Source organism: Melospiza georgiana, chromosome 19 (genome assembly GCF_028018845.1).
Source record: "Melospiza georgiana isolate bMelGeo1 chromosome 19, bMelGeo1.pri, whole genome shotgun sequence".
Lineage (NCBI taxonomy): Eukaryota > Metazoa > Chordata > Aves > Passeriformes > Passerellidae > Melospiza > Melospiza georgiana.
In genome coordinates, this window is record NC_080448.1 from 10,868,914 (window position 1) to 10,889,828 (window position 20,915).

Genomic DNA, 20,915 nt, shown 5'->3' on the forward strand with positions numbered 1-20,915 from the left:
TTTCCCCACAGTACTTGCGGAGTGCTTTTTGACCGTGACAGCTCCGCCCATGAGGCGGGCGCTGGGCGGGGGTGTGGAACACACATCCCTCCACCTGCCAGCAGATAGCCGGCACGGCTCGGTTGGGAATTAAAGCGTTTAATTGGGAATTACCCTCGGAGCGATTGTGAAGCAGCGGCGGCTGCGGGCAGCCCCTCACGGGCGGGAAGGGAAGGGAAGGGCGCGGGGCCGCCGCGCCTGCGCGCTGCGCTCCTGGCGGTGCCGGGGCGGCTGCGCGGGCGCAGAGGCTGCGCTCCCTCAGAGCCGCCGCCGCCGCTGCCTCGGAGCCTCCGCGTCCCGCAGCGGCTCCGCCTCGCTGCGAGCCGCCCGCGGGCTGGGACACGGACACGGAGCGCGGCAGGACGGGCCGGGGCGGCCGGTGACAGGTGCAGGATGTCGGCCACGCTCTACGTGCTCTCCACGCTGGGTGGATACGTCCTCACCTCCGCGCTTCTCCTCAAGTGCCCGGGGCTGCTCCACCGGCCCAAGCGGCAGCGCTTTCGCTGCCGGCACATCTCGCACCGCGGCGGTGAGTGAGGGGCTGCGGGGATGGAGGGGAGGGGATGCGGGAGCCTCGCTGCTCTCTGTCGCTCCTGAGGGACGGTCCCAGCCCGGCTCTGGGCGCTCCGGGCCCGCGGGCGCTGCTCCCTCACGACCCTGGGGCTCTGCTCGGGCCCCCGGGCGCGGGAAGCTCGTGAGGGGCTGCGCGGTGTCCGTGCCTTGCAGGGGCTCCCTTTAAACCTTCCTCCCTCAGCCTAATTTTAGGTGCCACCTGCTGACCAGTGCCTCGCTTCAGCACGCGGAATTAATCTCCGAAGTCCAACCGCGCCAGTCGAAAATCAGCTTTTTTTCCTACTTTTTTTTTTTTTTTTTTTTTTTTTTTTTCCTCCTTTCTGACGATTCTGTATCCTGGTATTTCTCTCCCCAGCCAGATGGGCGTCTGGCTGTTGCTTAGGTCAGGTACAAGAGAGCAATTTTCTTGCCTCTGCCCTCCTGTTTTCTTTGCTTGCTGCTTTCAGGATTTGCTGTGACTCTGTTCTTGTTCCCCTCGGTGTTGCAGGCAGACAGTGAATGGCTCAGTGCCCTGGTAAAACCCTCTTGCATTTGAAAGTCAGGCACGTTGATTCTGTCTAAAATAGGCTTTTAAGTTTCTCCCACCTATTCCAAAGCATTGGGAGGGGGAAATGCAGCAAGGTGTGTCTTCCTGTTGTGTAGAGATCAGTTCTGTGCTCTTCCACGCTGCCTCACCTAATTTTTGAAAATAGCTAGTTTGCTAGTAAATATTTTTTGATATTTTGTGTCAGAGGTGTCTGGTGCTGAGTTTAAACAGTTTTCAACATCAAACTTAGTGCCAGTTTATGCAGGGGTTGATCACAGTTTTAGCCAGTGGTCCTTAACAAATGCTGTTGTCTTGAATTATCATAATATAAAAATTGGAGCTGATCTCGTAATGATTTTATTCCTGGCGCTTCTTTCATTTACTTCATTTGGCAGTTTAAGATTCTTTGTAACTACAGCTTTAAGTATACCTTAAAATGTAGCTCTTTGTGTGGACTACCTGTATTATCTGTTACTTGGTAGTTATATTTTTCCTTCAGCGAAAAGAAAAGATTCTCAATTTTAAGGGTTTCCTAGTTGGGTTTGGTTTATTTGTAAGCTGTTAAAAGCTCGCAGGCGACTTTGTTGGAACTTGGAATGATCCCTTAATCCTCTGTTCTCGCTCCTTTGCAAGCACCTCAGTCAAGATCCGCAGCCCCGAGCCTGGAATGCGAGGGCTCGGGCCGGTCGCTCTAAGCTCCATCGGAACTGCAGGAAAGCCTCGCTTAAGGCAGGATTATTCCTCAGCCACTCCAAGTCCACAGCCTGAGAATCGTTCCTGTGAAATCCACCCGAGGCAGGAGGGCAGCCCCGGACGTTGCAGCAGCTTTTTGCCCATCTGAGGCTGAAGATCCCTCGTGCTTTGCTGTCCTCGGTGTTTACCCTGCAACATAAATTCCTGCGGGACTCGAGTTCCCGGCTTTAGTCACGCTGTAGCTTCAGACTCAGTGTCAGGTTTCCTGTTGCATTACTCCAATTAGCTTAACTCGTTTGGCTTTTTCCTCTCTGGGGATCAAACCTTGTGCAGTCAAGTTTTTAAGTCTTGATTTATCTTGCTTTTTCATTCAAGCATTTTGTCACCTCACTTTGTAGAATCATGCCTGAATTATTTCTTCGTGTCTGCATAATTTTATAAATGGTCATTTCTGAGAGCAATTATTGACTCCTGATATTCTGTGTTGGAGTCCTGTGCCGATGCCAGCAGCCCTGGGTTGCAGGGTCTCTCAGAGAGGGTAGCAGGATGGTTTTTACACAGAATAATTCACATTGGAAGGCACCTCTGGAGATTGCATCTAATCAGAGCAGGTTAACCAGGACCTGGTCCAGTTAGGTTGTGAATACATCCAGGGATGGAGCCTCCACAACCTCTCCAAAGTTTGGCTACTCTTGCAACAAAACAAGGGAGGTTTTCTTACATTTATAAACTGAATTTCCTGTATTTAAACCTGTTCTTATTCCTCTTGTCCTTTCCCTGAGCACCACCAAGAAGAGTTTGCCCGAGTCTTTATTCCCTTGCATCCAGTATTTACATGTGTAGGATCCAGACAAAACAATCCCAGCACCCTCATCCTCTCATCCCTGATTTTCACAGCCCCTCCTTGGATTTACTCTGGTAGATCTAGGTCAATCTTGTGCTTTGGAGCCCAGAACTGGACCTGGTGCTCCAGGTGTGGTTCCAGCAGTGCTGAGCAGAGGGGAACCATCCCCCCCTTGACCTGCTGGCCCCAAAACCTCCTCGAGGGTCAGCTCCTTGAGGCAGTGCTGGGTGTTGGCTCCCTCTTGGCCCTGGTGGTGCTTGCAGAGGGGGAATTGGTGCCCTCCTCATGTCTGGCTGTGCCATTTGGGCTGGGCAAGGTCTGTTCCTCACAGGGACTGGGCCCATGGAGCTGGAAATGTCTTTGGGGAAGTGCCAGCAGCCCTTTGGTCAGCCCAGCCTTCTCACTTTTCTGGGAGAAAAATTACTTTTATCCAATAACTCATGTAGTTCCCCTTTCTGCGTGTGGTGGCTGATTTAGAATTCCTCTTTCAGCTGATCTCTCAACTTTGTTCCTCATTTCCCTGAAATGCTCCAAGTCAGGCATTTGACTCAGCACCCTGACCTGTCACCATCCCTGGCCCTTGACCACCTCCCTGCCATGTGATTTGTCACTTCAGCCACTTGAAACTTTCATCTTTGGAACTTTCTGCCCAGGAATGTCAGGCTGCTCTTGCTTTGCTCACAAATGGAAGACTTGACTCGGGTGTTTGGGCCCTTCCCTCCCCGTTCAGGATGTATGGGCTGGATTGCCCCAGCTGATAAGTTATCTAAAACCCTCAATAATTATTGCAGTTAATTTGTAACTGATCAGCCAGGCCCTGTGCAGGGGATTCCCATTTGTTAGGCAATCACCAGATGGGCACCATGAGGTTCTCCTGCTCTCCTTTGTCCCTTTTGCTGCTCAGCCAACTCCCAGTTCTGCAATCAAATCCCATAGAATGGTGAATATCTGATCACAGGAGCTGCTGTGGGCTCACCATATTGTTTTACATTAAACCCTGCAGATTTTTGTCATCATGCTTCTAAGTCTTCCATTTTGTACGCCTGCCTGAGAACAACAATTTTAAATTGGTGCTCGTGCATTGCTTTAATTAAGTAACTGAGCACAGGTTTAGGTAAGTATGTCCTGGTGAGGTCTTGTTAATAGGCAAGGCCTTAATTGGAGCTCTTATAATTGCTGTTTACAAAGTCTGTCATTCATTGCTGTCTGAGAGCAGCTGAAATTTGCATAGATATCTTCATCAGCACGTGGATCCTCCCGAGGTTGTTTTGTTTGCCAGTCTATAATGTTGCCTATTTTCTGAGGAACAACCTTTTCCAGTCCCTAATCAGGCTGATTTTCAAAGATTTTTATGCAGAGATTGCTGGCTTAGGACTTGCAGAATTTAATCCTGCCTGAGAGAAAATTAAATTTGCTTGTCCTTTCATTTCTTAACTGAATGGATGTGTGTTTGATTCCTGGTGTGTGAGAGCTCCTTTCTCCTGCAGCACAAACCTGTATTGACAGATTTGTGCTCCTTGCACTGAACAAAGAGGTTGTCACCTATGTCACCCCAGCTGGGTTATACATTTAGGGAGTGTCAGCTTTAGAATGCCTTGGGTGATTTAATTCATTGCTTTTTTGGTTATTTTTTTTCTCTTGTTACTCTTCCCACCACTCTCAGCTCCATTTTTGCATGTAATTTCCCTGTGCCTGTGGGGTTTATTGTTCTAACTAAATACCTCTGGTAAAACAAACACTTTGGTTTGAATATTCTAAGTGTTACACAAATCCAAGAGAAGTTCTTTTTTAACTTGGAGAAGGTTGTGTCTGTCCAGGACATTGGTGGCAACAAAGATTTCTGATTCATGAGGATTTCATCTCATTTCTCAAAATATGTATATTTTAAAACCTGCTAGTTTTTAATTCTATTTTCAGTGGGGTTGAGGGGAGGAAAAGGATTTTGTTTAAGTTTTATTTTTGTTGTTTCTGCAGGTGCTGGAGAGAACCTGGAGAACACAATGGCAGCCTTTCACCAGTGAGTACAGAAGGATGAGAATATCTGACTTAGGTGTTCTCAGTGTCTTTAGTGAGTGAAGCCACCAAGGGAGGTGGGAATTCCTCAGTTCTTTGTGTCCCATTTCTGAAATCAGCTCTCCTCTGGATAACTCTGTGGATTGCCAAATCCACTCCAGTTCCACCAGAAGGACTTGGGATACCACAAATTATGGTCTGTGCTCAGTAACAAATGGAAACAACCCCTGAGGCCTGAGCTGTGCTAAACCAGCAAACAATGCTGTGCCTGGTGGTGATTACTGCCATTAATTAATTTATCACTATAAAGCAGAAAATGCTGCTGTTGATGGTTTTCCCTGCACTCATGCAATGTGTGAAAGCCTCTTACTCAGGGTTTAAAATGGGGCTGGGACCAGAAAGCCTCTAAAGCCTCCAGCATTTAAGTAGTGAATTTTAACATTTAAGTAGTGAATTTTAACATTTAAGGTAGTGAATTTTAACATTTAAGGTAGTGAATTTTAACATTTAAGGTAGTGAATTTTAACATTTAAGGTAGTGAATTTTAACATTTAAGTAGTGAATTTTAACAAGGTTCTCAAAGGCATTTGAAGAAGCAGCAAATCTAAAACTCCAGCTGCTGCTCAGAAGGGACCACATTCTGTGGGCTCCTCTTTGTTTTGTTGGGGGTTTTTCTGGTTTGCTTTGTGCTCAGGAGCCTCATCAGTTTGCTGTGTCCCTGCAGCCTGAGGGGTGCCAGCTCTCCCAAGCAAAGAAAAGAAAGTCCTGCACTATTTTCTATCTCCATGGAAGCTCAGCATAGTTTTCTGTGGCTTTTTGTTTGGTTTTTTTTTTCCTGCTGGCCTGCCTTTTTTCAAGTCTGCTACCAGACTTTCTGAAAGTGCTTCTTCCTTTTTTTTGAACCATTTCTTAATTTTCATTTAATGTCATACATAATCATTCTGTACACAAAGAGCTCTTGCAATGGAAGTTACTCCATAATCTATTTTTATTTTATTCCCAGAAATAAGCAGTAATACTTAGAGAAAGGACTGTGCTGGGGGAAATACATTTTGTGATGAGTTTTTCTGACTTTCTTCTGCCCATTTTAATTATTTTAGAGCTGTGGTGGGACAAATGCAGATTTTGAACCCACAGCAGTTGCCAGTAGCAAAGTTCATCAAGGAGAGCCAGGGTAGCTCTGCAGGAAGCAATTTCCTCCTGTTAGGAGTAGAAATTTTCTGGCTCCTTTTGGGAAGGGGTCAAGGCTTTGTCCATCCCATTTGCTCATTCCCATCTTCACAAGTAAAGCAGCAAAAGGGGTAGAAAATCAGTGTTTTGGCTGGTGAAAAATGGTCAGGATTGGCTCAAAGAGCTGATAGGAGCTGATCAATGATAATCCATCAGATTCTGTGTGAAGCCAGACAGGGTGTGTCTGCAGGAGCTGTTCCTGCAGGTTTGCACAAGCAGGAATATTTGCCTCTTGCTGTAGTTGAATCCAGAGGAGAATGTTTGTATGGGGGGAGGAGACATTTATTGGCAATTTCAGTTTCTATACTGTTTAATTTACAAATATTCTGCAAGGAAATGAGAAGCTTTTTGTACCAAAGACAATCTTTTTTTTTTAGTTTTGTTTTACTGGGTAAAATGTATAATAGATGGGGGGAGGGTTATAATCTTGTTCTACCATATTTAAATGCTTCTGTGCTGTGTTTAGATTATAAAACAACAGATTTTAAGCAGGAGCACTCTCACCCTAATTGACAAATGCAAGCCTACCTCACAGCTTGAGTTCTGGAGCAGTTGGATCTGAATCCACAATGATGTTGTGAATCTGGAGCCTTCTCTGGAGCAGTGTGGGTCTGACAGAACAAACTGATTCCAGCTGGGCCAGCTCAGCACTTGAGGAAGCTCATTGAGCACTGAGCTGCTTGTAAGGGCCTGGCAAAGCCTCAAATCTGCTCACAAGGAAAGTTGTTGTTCTCCCCTTGCCATGCAGCATCAGCCCTGATTCTTAAGCAAGAAATATTGCTAATAAAATCTGCTGGTGCAATGATAAAACATGGGAACAGCTACAGATCTGGCAAATCTCCTGCAGCAGATTTGGAGTTGCTTTCCCTCAGGAGGAAAAAATCACCCAGTACAGCCTGTGATTCCTCCATATGTAACAGGATTTTGTTCCTCTCCTAATTCTTAATTAGCAGCACTGGCAAACAGTTCACAAATTGGCTTTAATTTGACAGCCCTCCTTGATCATTATCCCAGCTGGACCAGAAATTGTTTTAACCACTTTGGGGAGTGTGTTCTGATTTATTTTTTGGTTTGTTACCACATTAGTGGATGTCCATGGGCTGTGTTCAGCAGCCAGTAAAGCCCAGAAGGAAAAGGCTGTGACTGAATTTCCAGAGCTTTGGGTCCCAGGTGGGCACAGCTCACAGGTGCTGTGGGTTTGCTCAGAGGGGGATAAAAAGGTTTTGAAGGAAGGGTTCAGACTTTTATCTGTCTGCTAGAATGACACCTCTTTTCTGGTCAAATGAGCAATTCACTGCTCATTGCAGCTTTTTTTTTGTTGTTGTTCTGGTGTGAGGTTTCCTGTTCTTATTTCCATCAATATCATTATTATTTTCTGCTTTCCTTGCTCCTCCTATGAACCAAACTACCATGGAGTGCATTTGGGGTTGGATTAGAACTTTTCAAAGCAGTGGCTTGGACCAGGAATAGTTATTTTGCTTTGAAAACTGTGACTGGATGTTTAGTGGTTTCTTTCCTTTTTCATTTAAATTAAAACTTTTTCCTTAAAACAATAGTTTCAGGTTGTTTTGCTACCCAATAAAACAGCCAAAAGCCTGAAAGTCCCACTGCTAATTTCCTGATCCATCCCTTCCTGATCAATGTAAAAAAATAAACAAAAAACAGGTTTCACACCCCTGTCATTTGTGGTTTCTCATCACAAATTCAATTTCTTTTTTCACAACCTCACTTCCTGCAGTGGGCAGATGTGCTGCTGCTCCTTAACACCCCACTCCAAATCCTGACCCAATCTTTAGGAGCAGGTTTCTCAATCCTGGGCTGGCAGGCTGCAATCCTCAGGTGAGCTTCCCAAATCCTCTGGGACACAGAGCCAAAATCCCCATCTGTGCTTCCAGAGATGTTGTTTATTCTTGCATCAGCTTCAGCTGCAGCAGAGATTGTGAGGATTCCTGTTTGCTTTGCAGCAGCATTGAGAGGATTCCTTGCACCACTAAAGCATCCAAGGCCCTTCCAGTGGGTTGGTTTGTGGAAGGTTTTGGGTTTGGAGCTGCACAAAGCACCTGAGTGGCTCAGGGCAGCCTTTCCTTGCAGTGCTGTTAATCTGGGGACAGACATGCTGGAGCTGGATTGTCACCTGACAAAGGATGAGCAAGTGGTTGTGTCCCATGATGAGAACCTGAAGAGATCAACAGGAGTTGATGTCAACATCTCTGACCTCAAATACTCGGTGAGCTGAGGAGGAAATGGGCTGGGGGGTGTTGAAAAGTGAATTTGTGGAGTGGGCAGGGGGCTCTGAGTGTGCCTGGTGCCCAAAACCAAAGGGGAGGATCCACCTCAATAAAAAAGCCAAACAAAAACCCACCCTAAACTAAAGCACCCTCCCTAAACTCCCTGAGCAGGCAGGAGATCACACCTGGCACATCCACAGGGCATTCACTCCTCAGGATCAGCCTGGGTCAGTGGCTCTGCAGCTGGGATGGTTTGTCACACCAGTGGCAGAGTGACAAAAGCTCTTCCTGGTGTCACCAGATTTTCAGTGGGAAAACTGGGAGATGAATCCCCTCTGCCTCAGCAGTGAAATTTTCAGAATTCTCAGTGGAATTTCCAGAATTCTCAGACATCTGGGAAAGTTTTGCTTGGTTCCATTACAGGTGACACAAATCTAAGAATGCCAAACAGTTCAATTAATACTGAAAGTGGTGCTACTAAACCAGATTTTTGGATGAGGAGAAAGTGGCTTGTGAATTATGATTTTTTTGGTCTTTTGGGAGGAGGGTCATGATTATATCCCTGCATTTGAATTGATGCTCCATTCTTCTTTATTTTTAAGGAACTTCCACCCTATCTCTGCAAGTTGGATGTCACCTTTCAGAAAGGTGAGATGTTTGTCTCTCGCTGTTTCAATTTTCCATTTGGCAAAGGGATTAGAAAAGTGCATTTGCTTCTCTCAATATCATGACAAAAGAAGTTTCAAAAGAAAAATATAAAAATATAACCCTGGCTGTAGAAACCAGTGCAGTAGTTCCTGTAGGCATGAGTTCAGAAGGAAATTTTGTTCTCATTTTGTCTTTTTCACATGAATCTCATTGCATTTGGTGTGTGGTAACTGAGCCTGTGTTTGCTATTTCAGGATTTTAATGTTGCCTGCACTCCTACTGTTGCTAAATAATGAGTGAATTTCATGAAGTTAAAACCTGAATGTGCAGCATGCTGAGGGCATTTTCATGATGGAAATGAGCTTGTCATAGTTAATTACAGCTGAATGAAGTCATTTTTTGTTTAAAAATGTGATTATCCTTGGAACTTTATTAAAAGTATAAAGTTTGAAGGTGTTGAGTGCTCTGCCATTTCTGCTTCTATCTGTGGTTTGTTCAAAGTGGCCACAGCAGTGAGAAATTTCTTGTTTCCCCAGAAAGTCAGTGTGAGGGGACAGACAACAGAATCCCACTGCTGCAGGAGGTGTTTGAGGCATTTCCAGAGACTCCTGTCAACATTGACATCAAAATGAACAATGATGTGCTGATCAGAAAGGTACATGGGCCCTGCTGAGCTGGCAGTGAGGCAGGGCAGTGCTGCTGATATTCCAGGGGTTTTTTTGGAGTTCTGGCAGTCTGTGATAGCCAGATCTGTGCTCTTGGACTGCTTCACTCTTCACATGTTGGGTCCTGCTCCCTGTGTGAGGTAATAGAGGAGACAGAGAAGGGATCTTGTGCAAGATATTCTGTAAAAGCTCTTCAGGACCCTTCATCTGGAAGAGAAACAGCTCCAGCACTGCTGGAGACTTGTTTGGTTTGTACCTGATGGGAAGGATCTCCTTAGGGGCTATTGCTCCCCAAAGCAGCATAAAAATGATGTTATTGTGTAGATGGTGATGATGTGAGCATCTCTGACCTCAACTACTCGGTGAGTTGAGGAGAAAATGGGCTGGGGGGTGTTGAAAAGTGAATTTGTGGGGTGGGCAGGGGGCTCTGAGTGTGCCTGGTGCCCAAAACCAAAGGAGAGGATTCACCTCAATACAAAACCCAAACAAAAACCCACCCTAACCTGAAAATCCCTGTGTAGGTAGTAAGAAAGTAGAAAGTAACCTGAGTAGATGTGTTCAACACAGAGGGAAATCTTTCCAGAAAATATTATTTTGTCATTTAGCTTCCTTGAATTGTTTAGGGTTTTTTGTAGCTATAATCTGTTGTCCTGAACTCATCAAAGCATCCATGATCTAGTTGAGGTGTTAGAACATGGGTTGGACTCGATGATCTTAAAGGTCTCTTCCAGCCTAGAATTTCTGTGATTCTGTGAAAAAGTAAAGAACTCTTCCCTGCAATGATTTCCAAAGCAAGCAGAGTTTCAGTTCAATAATTCTGCATTCAGTTCCAGTGGCTGCAGGTGAGAGCTGTGCTTTCTGTGTGCAGGTCTCAGAGCTGGTGAGTCGCTACAAGAGAGAGCACCTGACCGTGTGGGGCAATGTCAATTATGAGATTGTGTGCAAGTGTTTCAAGGAGGTAAGGCTGAGTCCAGCTGAGCTTTGGTGCTGTGTGCTCACAAATCCTACAAAAAAAAAACCAAAAAAAACCACCCTGCAAATCAAGATTTAACCAGCTAAGCCAGGCTTCTACTCGTGGTGAGAAATTCTGTGCTCAGATTGTTCTGCTAAAATAAGGCAAGCACAGATAACACTCCTCTACCCTGCCATAAAATACTTGAGGAATTCAGCTTAGTCATGTTTTATTCTTGTTTTATGAAATATAGGGCATTGCAGTTCTATGCCAGGAGTTCTTAGAAGCCTCTTTTGCACATCATTCATCTGATAAAAAGCAATTTTCCCAAGGATTGCTGATTGTCTGTTTCTTTGCATGAAAATAATGGATGTGGCCACTAGTGGACAGAGTTGCATCAGCACAAAGCTGTTCTTTCACAGCTATCATTCTCCTCCTTCTGCTGAGGAATTTTACAATTTAGAATTAAATTACAATCGTGCTTAATCCAAGGGAGTTATGCACCTGAGTGAAATCTATCTTATTGATAGTTCGGTCTAGTTGATTATTTCAGTTTATCAGTGCAGGACAACACCCCATTTCCTACCTGAACAGCAGTTAGATGTATTCACATAAAGCAGCTTCATCTCAGGTGTGATTGCTGCACTTCAGCCATGCATTGATGAGTAAATTGAATTGCAGCAGAGTCAAAATCTACCAAGCTAACTGAGAATCTCTTTTGTGGCTCCTGCAGAACTCTGACATTGCCACCATCTTCTGTGCCCAGCGTGTCCTCCTGCTCCTTGGCCTGTTCTACACTGGGCTGCTGCCCTTTGTTCCCTTCAAGGAGGAATTCTTTGAGATCCCCATGCCTTCCATCATCCTCAAGTGAGTTACAGCCACTGCTGCCCCAGTGTAAAGCAGCTGATCCCTGAGGCCTCCCTGAGCTGGTTTTTGGGGCTGAGGTTCCTTTTCTGCTGGTTTAGGCACTTTTGGATATTGCTGGGAGAATTCTGTGCACAGTAATACCCAGCAGTTCTGTACTTACAATAAATTATTGCTCTTTTCTCCTCTTTTCTTGAGAACAAATTTATCTGATAGGGCCAAGAGACAAGCCAGCAGTAGAGTGGAAATGAGATTTCACAATCCTTCTCATTCTTCACTCAAAATGCTGCAGAATTCTCATCTCTGCTGCTTCTCTTAAATGTGGCTCATTTCTCTTGTATAACCCAATTCTACGTCACTGTCTTGAGCAGTGAAATTGCTGCTCTAATTTGAGCAAGATTAATTCTTTATGTTCCTTTTGCTGGAACATCTCAACTAAGATTTTAATCTGTGCTCTGGTAATTTTTGGTTTCCTTTTCCTCAACAGGCTGAAAGAACCAGAGAAGATGTCAAAAAGCCAGAGATTTGTTATCTGGCTGGCTGACACGTAAGATTTTTGTCTGATTTTTATTTATATTTTGCTTTTATATTTATAAACATTTGACTCACAGCAATAGCTAATCTTAGTTGTTTATCTATGCATTATATATTTTCAGTTCCTTCCAGCTTTTTGTCAGTGCAGGATAAATCAGATTCAAATCTTATGTAGGTGTTCTTTATGCTTTTATTTTCCATACACATGAGCTTTTTAAGGTGGGAATTATTCCAGTTGTCTGTTAAGCTCCTGTCCTTAATTGTGCTCAGCTAATTAACATGCAATTAGATGCAGAATGCAGATTTTGTGGATGTGACTGTTTCATAATGTCAGAGGAGAGGCACTGTTTGCCTTGCAAGGAACACTTTGCATTTTAAGAATATCTGTGCTTCAGAGGGGATTTAGGCACAGCTTTTCAGTGACTGCAGTGTCTCCTGCCTCTGACATCTGATAGTTTAATTTCTCCAGGACATTTTTATGTCTTTTGGTGGGAAGGATAAAACCTCACCTGAAAGCAGAGTGGGTCACCAGACAAGGTGTAAGGTCCCTGCAGGGTGAAGGATTTCTCTGCTGGATTTAATCTTGATACTTGAATTATTTGAACAATTTCTAGGATTGGATTTCTCATGTGGAAAACTCAACACACTCTATAGGAACTTCATTGCAGGTCATCAACAGACACTGAAAATTCCAAATATACCTGAAGTTGTTCATTAATTTCCTTCTCCTTTCTCAGGCTGCTGATGAGGAAGGCACTGTTTGATCACCTCACAGCTCGGGGCATCCAGGTACAGTGGGGAAAGCTGAAGTGAGAATTCAAACAGACCCAGCCTTGAAGGAGGTTCCTGTTCCCCACAGCAAGTTCTTTGTGTTTCTGGGACCAGGAGTTGCTGTTTAGTTCCTGAGCAAAAGCTGCTGCTGTTATATTTCTGGTTGCAAAGGAAGATTTGTACACCTGGGGAAAAAAAAAAAAAAAGAGTTTTTTCATTTTAATCCCTTGAAGTAAAAATTAAGCCTATAAAATCTGCAAAACTGGTTATTTGATGTGGGACTTTCACAAAATAATACTGACTTTTAAAAGGGTACAAAGTCTGGGGTAGTGGAATTGGAGTCACCATTAAAAAATGTCCCTTTTGGAAGGTGAGGGGGAAAGTCCAGCATCAGTGTCATCATTTCTCATTTTAAATATGCAGCAACATCTCTCTCAGATCAAACAATTTAGATCAAAAGTCACTTTTTAAAAAGGAAATGATTATTTCCTGTAATAACTTGGTTGTTGTATCCCCTTTCCCAGGTGTACATTTGGGTACTGAATGAAGAACAAGAATACAAGAGAGCATTTGATCTTGGAGCCACTGGAGTGATGACAGACTATCCAACAAAACTGAAGGAGTTCTTACATAATTACCCAGCATGAAGGAAGAAAACTGAGAAAGTCCTTCCAGAACAGATTGTGAGCCAAGGATTTTCCTCACTAAAACAAAAATAATTGGGGGCAGCATGCACAGATCATTTCTGTTGGAAAGATGTAACTGATGATCTGTTTCCTTGTTGTCAAATCACTACCTAATGTCAAGGTTGTCTATTTATTTTAAACTTTAATGACATAGTTTACATTTGTAAATAGCTCATTTAGTAACAGCACACTTCACAAATGATGATGATTAGGAAGAGAGTTGCCTGATAAGGTTCCTGTAGATAATAAGCATAATTTTACCTGTCACAATTGTTCCTAAGCAGCTGTCCAGACATGTCAGTTATTCCAGTTATATTCTAGTGAGCAGAAACTGAAGAATTTCTGAAAGTGTAGCCTGTGTGTTTGCATTTCTTGTGTTGCTTTTAGATTTCAGGTACCTTCTAGAGAAAAAAAAAAAAAATAAAATAAAATAAAGAAAAACAGGCACAGGAGAAACAGCAAAGCAGACTCTGTGGCTGGCCAGGTAGTGAAGTGCACTCAGTGAAGGTGGTCACTTTTAGCCAGAATTAACTCAGTGCAGATTTATTCCATTATTCTCACTGACAATAATGTTGAACTTGAGTTGGAACTGGATTTGGAGCCTCTCTGAGGTGATGGCAACACTGTGACCTGTTGGTCCAGGATTTAAATCAGGATCTGGGTTTGACACCAAGTTCCAGTGCAGGGTCCAGCTTTGCCCCTGCCTCTGGCTGCCTCTCATGGCAGGGGCTGGATTTCCAGGATGGAAAATTGCACTTGGTACAGATTCCACTCACTTTGAAATAGCCTTTCCACCATGTCCTAAAGATCTTTTGCACATTTGTGGTTCTTGATGAACAGGAAGTTGTGTTTTAGGGTGAGGGACCAAAGAAGATTTTAAATTTGGTCAGGAGTTTCAGGGACAAATGAAAATGTTCCTATTAAATGAATTCACCCAGATTTTTGTGTATTTATAAAGGGAGGAAGTGTCAATCTAATGTGTATAGATTTAGTCTTTTCTCTCCACAAAAATCCATTCAGTATCCATCATGTTTGTGTGCATGGATGTGGGAACAACTGGCAACAGCCAGGAAAGCCCAGTTAGGCAGGAAGGTATTTCTGGAAGCTTCCATGCTGTTGTGAGCAGGAGTTACCCCAGTGTCAGCCACGCTGGAGCCTGCAGTGCCCTTGGGGTGCTCATGGCATGGCTGGGCCTTCAGGGCTTTGATTTTGTGGTTTCATGACCCCCAATGTCCAGAGCTCAGGCACTGCATCATCAGATGCTCTCTCTAAACAAGAGTTTGGGTCCAGCAGTGTCTGTTTCTTGAAGGGATTTCATGTGAAAATAACAGATTTAATAATAAACACAGTAATCAGATGTGTTTTTACAGCAAGGAGCAGTCACTGTGCTAAAAACTGATTTTTAAGTAATTTTTTTCCCCTTGGTAGCTCAGATTTGGGAGGTTCTTTTTGCACCCCCTGGCTGCTGTGCCATATTTATAATTGTGGAGCATCTTTGCTGTTCCACTGCCTGTCAGGAGGTTGTGAGGATGCCAAACCCATCTGCAGGGAGAGGCTTTGTTTCTGCACCACAGCTCCTTTCTGAGGAATATGTCTGGATGAAATGGAAAAAACCTGCAGCATTTAGGATTCAAGTGAACATGTGCTGATGGGGGCAGATGAGTTAATGTTGTCCTTTGGAATATCTGCCTGCTGAGGATGACTGCAGATTCAATTTCCTCCTAATTTAATCAGCCTTGTTGCTTATTGAATGGAAGAGAGGAAAATGGAACTTCCTAACTGTTCATGGGGGGAAAAGGATGAAATTATTTATTAACTACTAAAGCTTTCTGTTTCCCTCTCAGACCAGCTCTGTCTGCTCACATAAGTGCTAATAATCAGTCAAGTCACAGCTCTGCCTGCTTTTTAGAAGCCACAGAATGGTTATAGAAAATGTTCCACATGCAGCTCAGAAAATTAAAAAAAATTCCACCTTTCTGTCCCAATCTGGGTTTATTAGCAGTTTGTAGCTCCAGATAAGTTTTTATGCAATGTGGGTTTTTTAAATTCAATTTTATTGCTGTTGAATTTGTAACACATGCACCAATATTAAGATGCAGATATAATTATGGTTTTGGAAAATTATATCAAAACCACATTAAAACTGATTTGTTTCAGTTAGGAGGAGCTAAGTTTTAAAATGCCAGTTTTGATCTCTGACTTACTTTGTGTCAAGTTTCCCTCAACACTCAATAAATAATCAATTTTCCATTATTCTACATTGAATGATAAAACACAGGCACTGAAATTAGTGTTTTATATTTAATTTTAACATTTTAATTCTCTATTTGGTAGTAGAGATGGAAATTTCTGCCTTTTTAAATTCTCAACACATTTCCCAACCCTATTTTTGTCAGACCACCAGTGTTCTACATGTGATGGAGCTCCTGACTGTGCTGATTACACACTGACCTCTCTTGGACAAATCTGCTGCTCAATATCTGGAATTGGGTTGGGAGGGAAAAGCTCCAGAGCTGGAAAAGATGGAAATAAACAAAGCTGGAAATAAATCCAGAGCTGGATTTATTCCTTCACCTCTGGGATTTACACAAGAGCTCAGCTCTGATCTCATGGGACAGAAAATGTCCCATGGGTGACTCCCAGCCCCAGTGCACAGGGCCTAGGCTGTGATAACTGTTTGTGACAAACACCATGGACTTGGGGGAACTCTAAAAAACGAAGATTTGTTCTTTCCAATCTTGTTTGGAATATTCCAGAATTGCTGTGTGATTTTATTTTTTTTTAAACCACTTGTACAGAAAAGCTTTTGTTGAGAACTTGCACAACTGTCCAGGAGGATGTTCAGTTCATCTCTCTCTGAGGTGAGATTCTTTTCAGGTACTTTTAACTCTAAATATTGTTTTAACACTGTGTTCTCCACCCTGTTTATGTAAGAAGGATGACTGCATGGATTTCATGCACTTTTAATTTGCAGAAACTCTCGTGGACCTCTCTAGCTCCAAAGCTATGCAGTGATTTCTCTTTTCATGTCAAGAAGGACTTGATGCTTTTGAAATGTGGCACATTAAAACATCTTTGCTCATAAAAGGTCTAAAACTGAATGCTTGTTAGGTGTGACTTCTTTCCCTAAAAACCTCATTTCTGAGAGTTTTGTGTTTACAGTGTCCTTGGTTTGAGCTGGTGTTCTCAGGAATTCCACTTGCAGCAGGTCTCTGTCCTTTCGGATCATCAGCAGGATAAAATTTCCTCTAATCCTAGAGGAAACATTTTGGATTGCCATTAAATTACATGAAATATTAGGTTTTAAGGTCAAGTGTAATTTTGAAGCCTTGAGAGTTCATATTTAGGTGAGAGAGGTGAGCTGGGGGTTTGTGTGTTACAATATTCAGTAACTTCCAAAGGATTTTTCCAGCACTGTGAGAGGATTCTCCAGATGGCTTTAACATGGAAAATATTTATTTGTGATCACTTCAGGTACTGTCACTTGCCATGAATTTGCAGCTCAAACAAAATATTCAGAAAAACTTCACAATTTATTTGTCCAAAGCAGGAAGGCTTGAGGTGCTGATTATTCTGAGTAATTTTCAGGATGTAATATAGAATATAATAGAATATAGAATATAGAATATAATAGAATATAGAATATAATAGAATATAGAATATAATAGAATACAGAATATAATAGAATATAGAATATAATAGAATATAGAATAGAATATATATATTATATATAATATATATATTATATATAATATATATTATAATATACTATATCTTATTATAATATTAGATATAATTACTTATGATATATATCTTATTATGAGATATAATTACATTATATATCATAATATTATATATAATTACCTATATAATATGATATATAATTACAATTAAATATATAATTATATTTACTATATCAATATAGTTATAGTATCTGAATATAATATATTCATAATATGTATTGAAAATATAATTATCATAATAAACAATAGAATATTATAAGTAAATAATATAAAATATCTACTTATATATTATTTATATAATATATAAATGCATATATTAATATATAAAATTTTATCTATAAATTTTATATATTATATATTTTATATAATTTTATCTATAAATATATATTTTTGTTTTATATATTTTATATCTATAAAATATATAATATATAAAAACTTATATAGTTTCTATAATATATAAATATATTTTTATATATATAATATATAATATATAATATTATATATAAATATATGAAAATATATTATATATATTTTATATAGAATATAAATATAATATATATTATATATATATTATATAATATATATAATATATAATATATAATATATATTATATATTATATATTATATATATTATATTATATATATATTATATATATAATATATAATATATATTATATATATATTTCTATATATTTTTATCTATAGGAATATATATATTTCTATACTATATAAATATATTTTTATCTATTTATAGATAAGATAAAAAATTTTATATATAGATTTTTATTTTTTTTTTTTAAATATTGTTTTCCCCCTGAAACTCCCAGTGCAGAGTTGATGAATTAGGGTAGGCAATAACCGGGGATGTCCCTGCTCGGTGCTGCCGCCGGAGGCCGCCACAGCCCGCGGGTTCCCGCTGCCTTTCCAGAGCGATCCACCATCATCATCATCATCATCATCATCCTCGGAGTGGGAACCCGCACTGCGGGGCTGCAGCCCAGGGAGCCCCGGGTTAGGAGATTTCCCCATCGATTTCTGCAGGGTAAAACCGAATTCCATGGAAATCCTACAGAAATCCTAATTGTGAAATCTGGATTATTGCTGCAGAAAGGAAAAATGAGGGAGCAGCTGCTGGGGTTGTGTTACAGCTGCACTGTCGTGGCTTGGTGATTTTGGGGCAGGATGAAGCACTGGGGTTTTTGTTGGACCAAAAATAGTGAAATTGGGGGAAAAAAACCCCAAACCTACTTCTATTAATGATGGAAACATTGAAAGATGCCGCTGCATCAAAAATTTCAGATATTCCCATTTTAGACAAAAAAGGCTCTTCCCAAATAAAGAAAAACAGGCAATAGCAGGGGAGGGATCTTGGTTCCTGCTGTAAATAAAATCAGGGATGCCAAGAAAAGGAGATTTTATCAGCTCCAAACACAGATTTCATTCCCAGGGCTGAGGCAATTCCTCTGTGGGTGATCTGCAGTTTTCTCCCCTCTCAGAATTGCCTGACAAAAGTTTTCCCCAGGCAGCGATGCTGGAGCAGTTGGGCTTTGCTGGTTTAAATAATAATTATTATTTAAACTGATATCAGCCACTGAGCAGGGAAAAACAGTAACTGTGCTGCTCAGGCTCCAAAAAATGAGTGTTTGCAAATAGAGAGATTAAAAATCCTGGTTAGTGTTCAGTTTAAAGCTAAGTTGTAATTATTGTAGAGCCAAAATTCAGATTTTTTTAAAATAGGTTTCCCTAAAGCTCAACCCAGCAAAGTTTGCAACCAAAGTAACCCAGAATCAAATGTGAAAATGGGATTTAAATCTTTAATAAGTAGCATTTAAATCAATGAATGTTTTATTTTACAAAGGTGAGTGAAATTCTCCTTATAAAACACTGGTATCCCTAAAAACCTTCCAATTTTTTATAAATCACAAAATATCAAGAAGAAATTTTGGCTTTTTTGTGGTGATATTTTACTACACCCTCAAAGCTGTGTGAGCCCCCAGATCTCCACAATGATGCTGAATTAAAGCAAAATAATTCCAATTTCTCATCACCCTAAACCAATAAACAACAGAAACCTCTGCATATAAACATTAATATTCACCTTGTAAATAATAATAATAATAATAATAATAATAATAATAATAATAATAATAATAATAATAATAATAATAATAATAATAATAATATTGTACTGAAAAATTCTGGGGTGAAAAGAAAAAATTCCCTTCTTTGGTGATGTAAATTTGTTTTTTCTTGTGGTTTCTGGGTGATTTCAAGTTCAAGTAAATTCTGTCACCACTTCCTGCTGATAACCTCGTCTGGATCTGTTAAAGTCAGAGTTTTTAGCACTGGGGAGAGGGGCTGAAAAAGCTAGGATGTTATTTTTTTAAAAATTATCATAATTAATGGAAATATTGCCTTATTATTCCATGTATTTAACTTTTGAACCAGAATATTGCTCTTATTACCAATTAAGAAATTCTGCAATAAAATATCATTAAGAATTTCCTTAAGCAGGAGAGAGAACAAGAATAATCTCATAAAACAAATATATTTCAGCCCTGAAGATGCAGAATTTTAATCATGGATGTGAGAAATGGACAGATAGATATTAATTAAATATTTTTTAATTTTGGAAATGTCTAGGGGATAGTGCGAAGACTCCCTGGCCATTTCAAAGATTAGAAATCTTCTTTTTAATAATAATATTATTTCATAATAACCCACCAGGGGTGGAATGGGATGGACTTTTAAGTTCCCCTCCACCCCAAACCCTTCTGGGATATTAAACCTGTACTTTATACACTGAATTATTGTTATTAGGGGATAAAAACAGGGAGAAGCCTTCAGCTGACCTGAGCTCTCTGTGTTAATTACAGAGTTTGAGGGGATTTGGGGTTTAATTGGGGTTTGCTGGGGGTGTGAGCACATCTGCCCTGCTGGGGCACAAATCTGCTGGAAAATTCATGGATAGAGAAATATGGAATATCCTCGTTTCTGCTGTTAGCCCTGAGGCGCGGTGGAGAAGCTGGGTTGGCATTGGTGGATTTTGGGGGTTAATACTGGTTAATTTTGGGGTTAATATTATGAATGTTGAGGTTAATATTGGTGTATTTTGGGTGTTATTATTGGTGAATTTTGGGGTTAGTACCAGTAGATTTTGGTGTTAATATTGGTGGATTTTGGGGGCTAATAATGGTGATTTTTGGGGTTAATAATGATGAATTTTGAGGTTAGTTCTGGTGGATTTGGGGGTTAATATTGGTGAATTTTGGAGTTAGTACTGGTGATTTTGGGGTTAATAATGAATTTTGAGATTAGTACTGGTGATTTTGGGGTTCAGTTCGTGCATTTTGTGTCTCTGCTCTGCCGCTGCTCCCCCATCCCGGGGCCGTCCCCAGCGCCCCCCCCGCGCACAGACACCGCTCATTGCCGCCCTTCATTAACGCGCGCTAATTACCTGCGCGGGGAAAGACGGAAATACCGCACAACCCCGGCCCAGTGACCGCAGCCGCCCCTTTCCCTGCGCCGTGACCCCGAAACCCCCGGGACCCCCGGGCCGCGCATCCCCCGCGCATCCTGCGCGCATCCCCGCGGGAGGCGCGGCCCCTTTAAGAGCCCGCGCCGTGTTTGTTGTGCGGCCGCGCGAGCCGCGCTCCCATTGGCTGCGGTGGCGCGAGCCGCGCTCCCATTGGCTGCGCCGGCCGCAGCCGCTGCGTGCGGACCCGCGGGTGCGCGCGGGAGGGGCGGGAGCGCCGCGCCCTGAATGGCTGGGCAAAAATGGGCTGCGGCCGGTGCTAGCCAATCCGCGGCGTGTTGCTATGTGCCGGCGTGAGCTGATTGGTTAAAGTTGATGTCGCTCAGCTCCGGTAGGGTATAAGGGGAGGGAGCAGGCGGCGGGCGGGGGAG

At 41.8% G+C, this 20,915-nt stretch overlaps 1 protein-coding gene across 1 annotated transcript; it reads left to right on the forward strand.

Annotated features, from left to right (window-relative positions):
* Positions 1-311: 311 nt before the first annotated feature.
* On the forward strand, positions 312-16,367 carry GDPD1 (glycerophosphodiester phosphodiesterase domain containing 1). The gene is made up of 10 exons (XM_058037731.1): positions 312-568; positions 4,650-4,692; positions 8,010-8,145; positions 8,749-8,794; positions 9,331-9,449; positions 10,328-10,417; positions 11,145-11,278; positions 11,763-11,822; positions 12,547-12,598; positions 13,105-16,367. The coding sequence occupies exons 1-10, from the start codon at positions 433-435 to the stop codon at positions 13,225-13,227; spliced, it is 939 nt and encodes a 312-aa protein (XP_057893714.1). The 5' UTR covers positions 312-432; the 3' UTR covers positions 13,228-16,367.
* Positions 16,368-20,915: the final 4,548 nt, after the last annotated feature.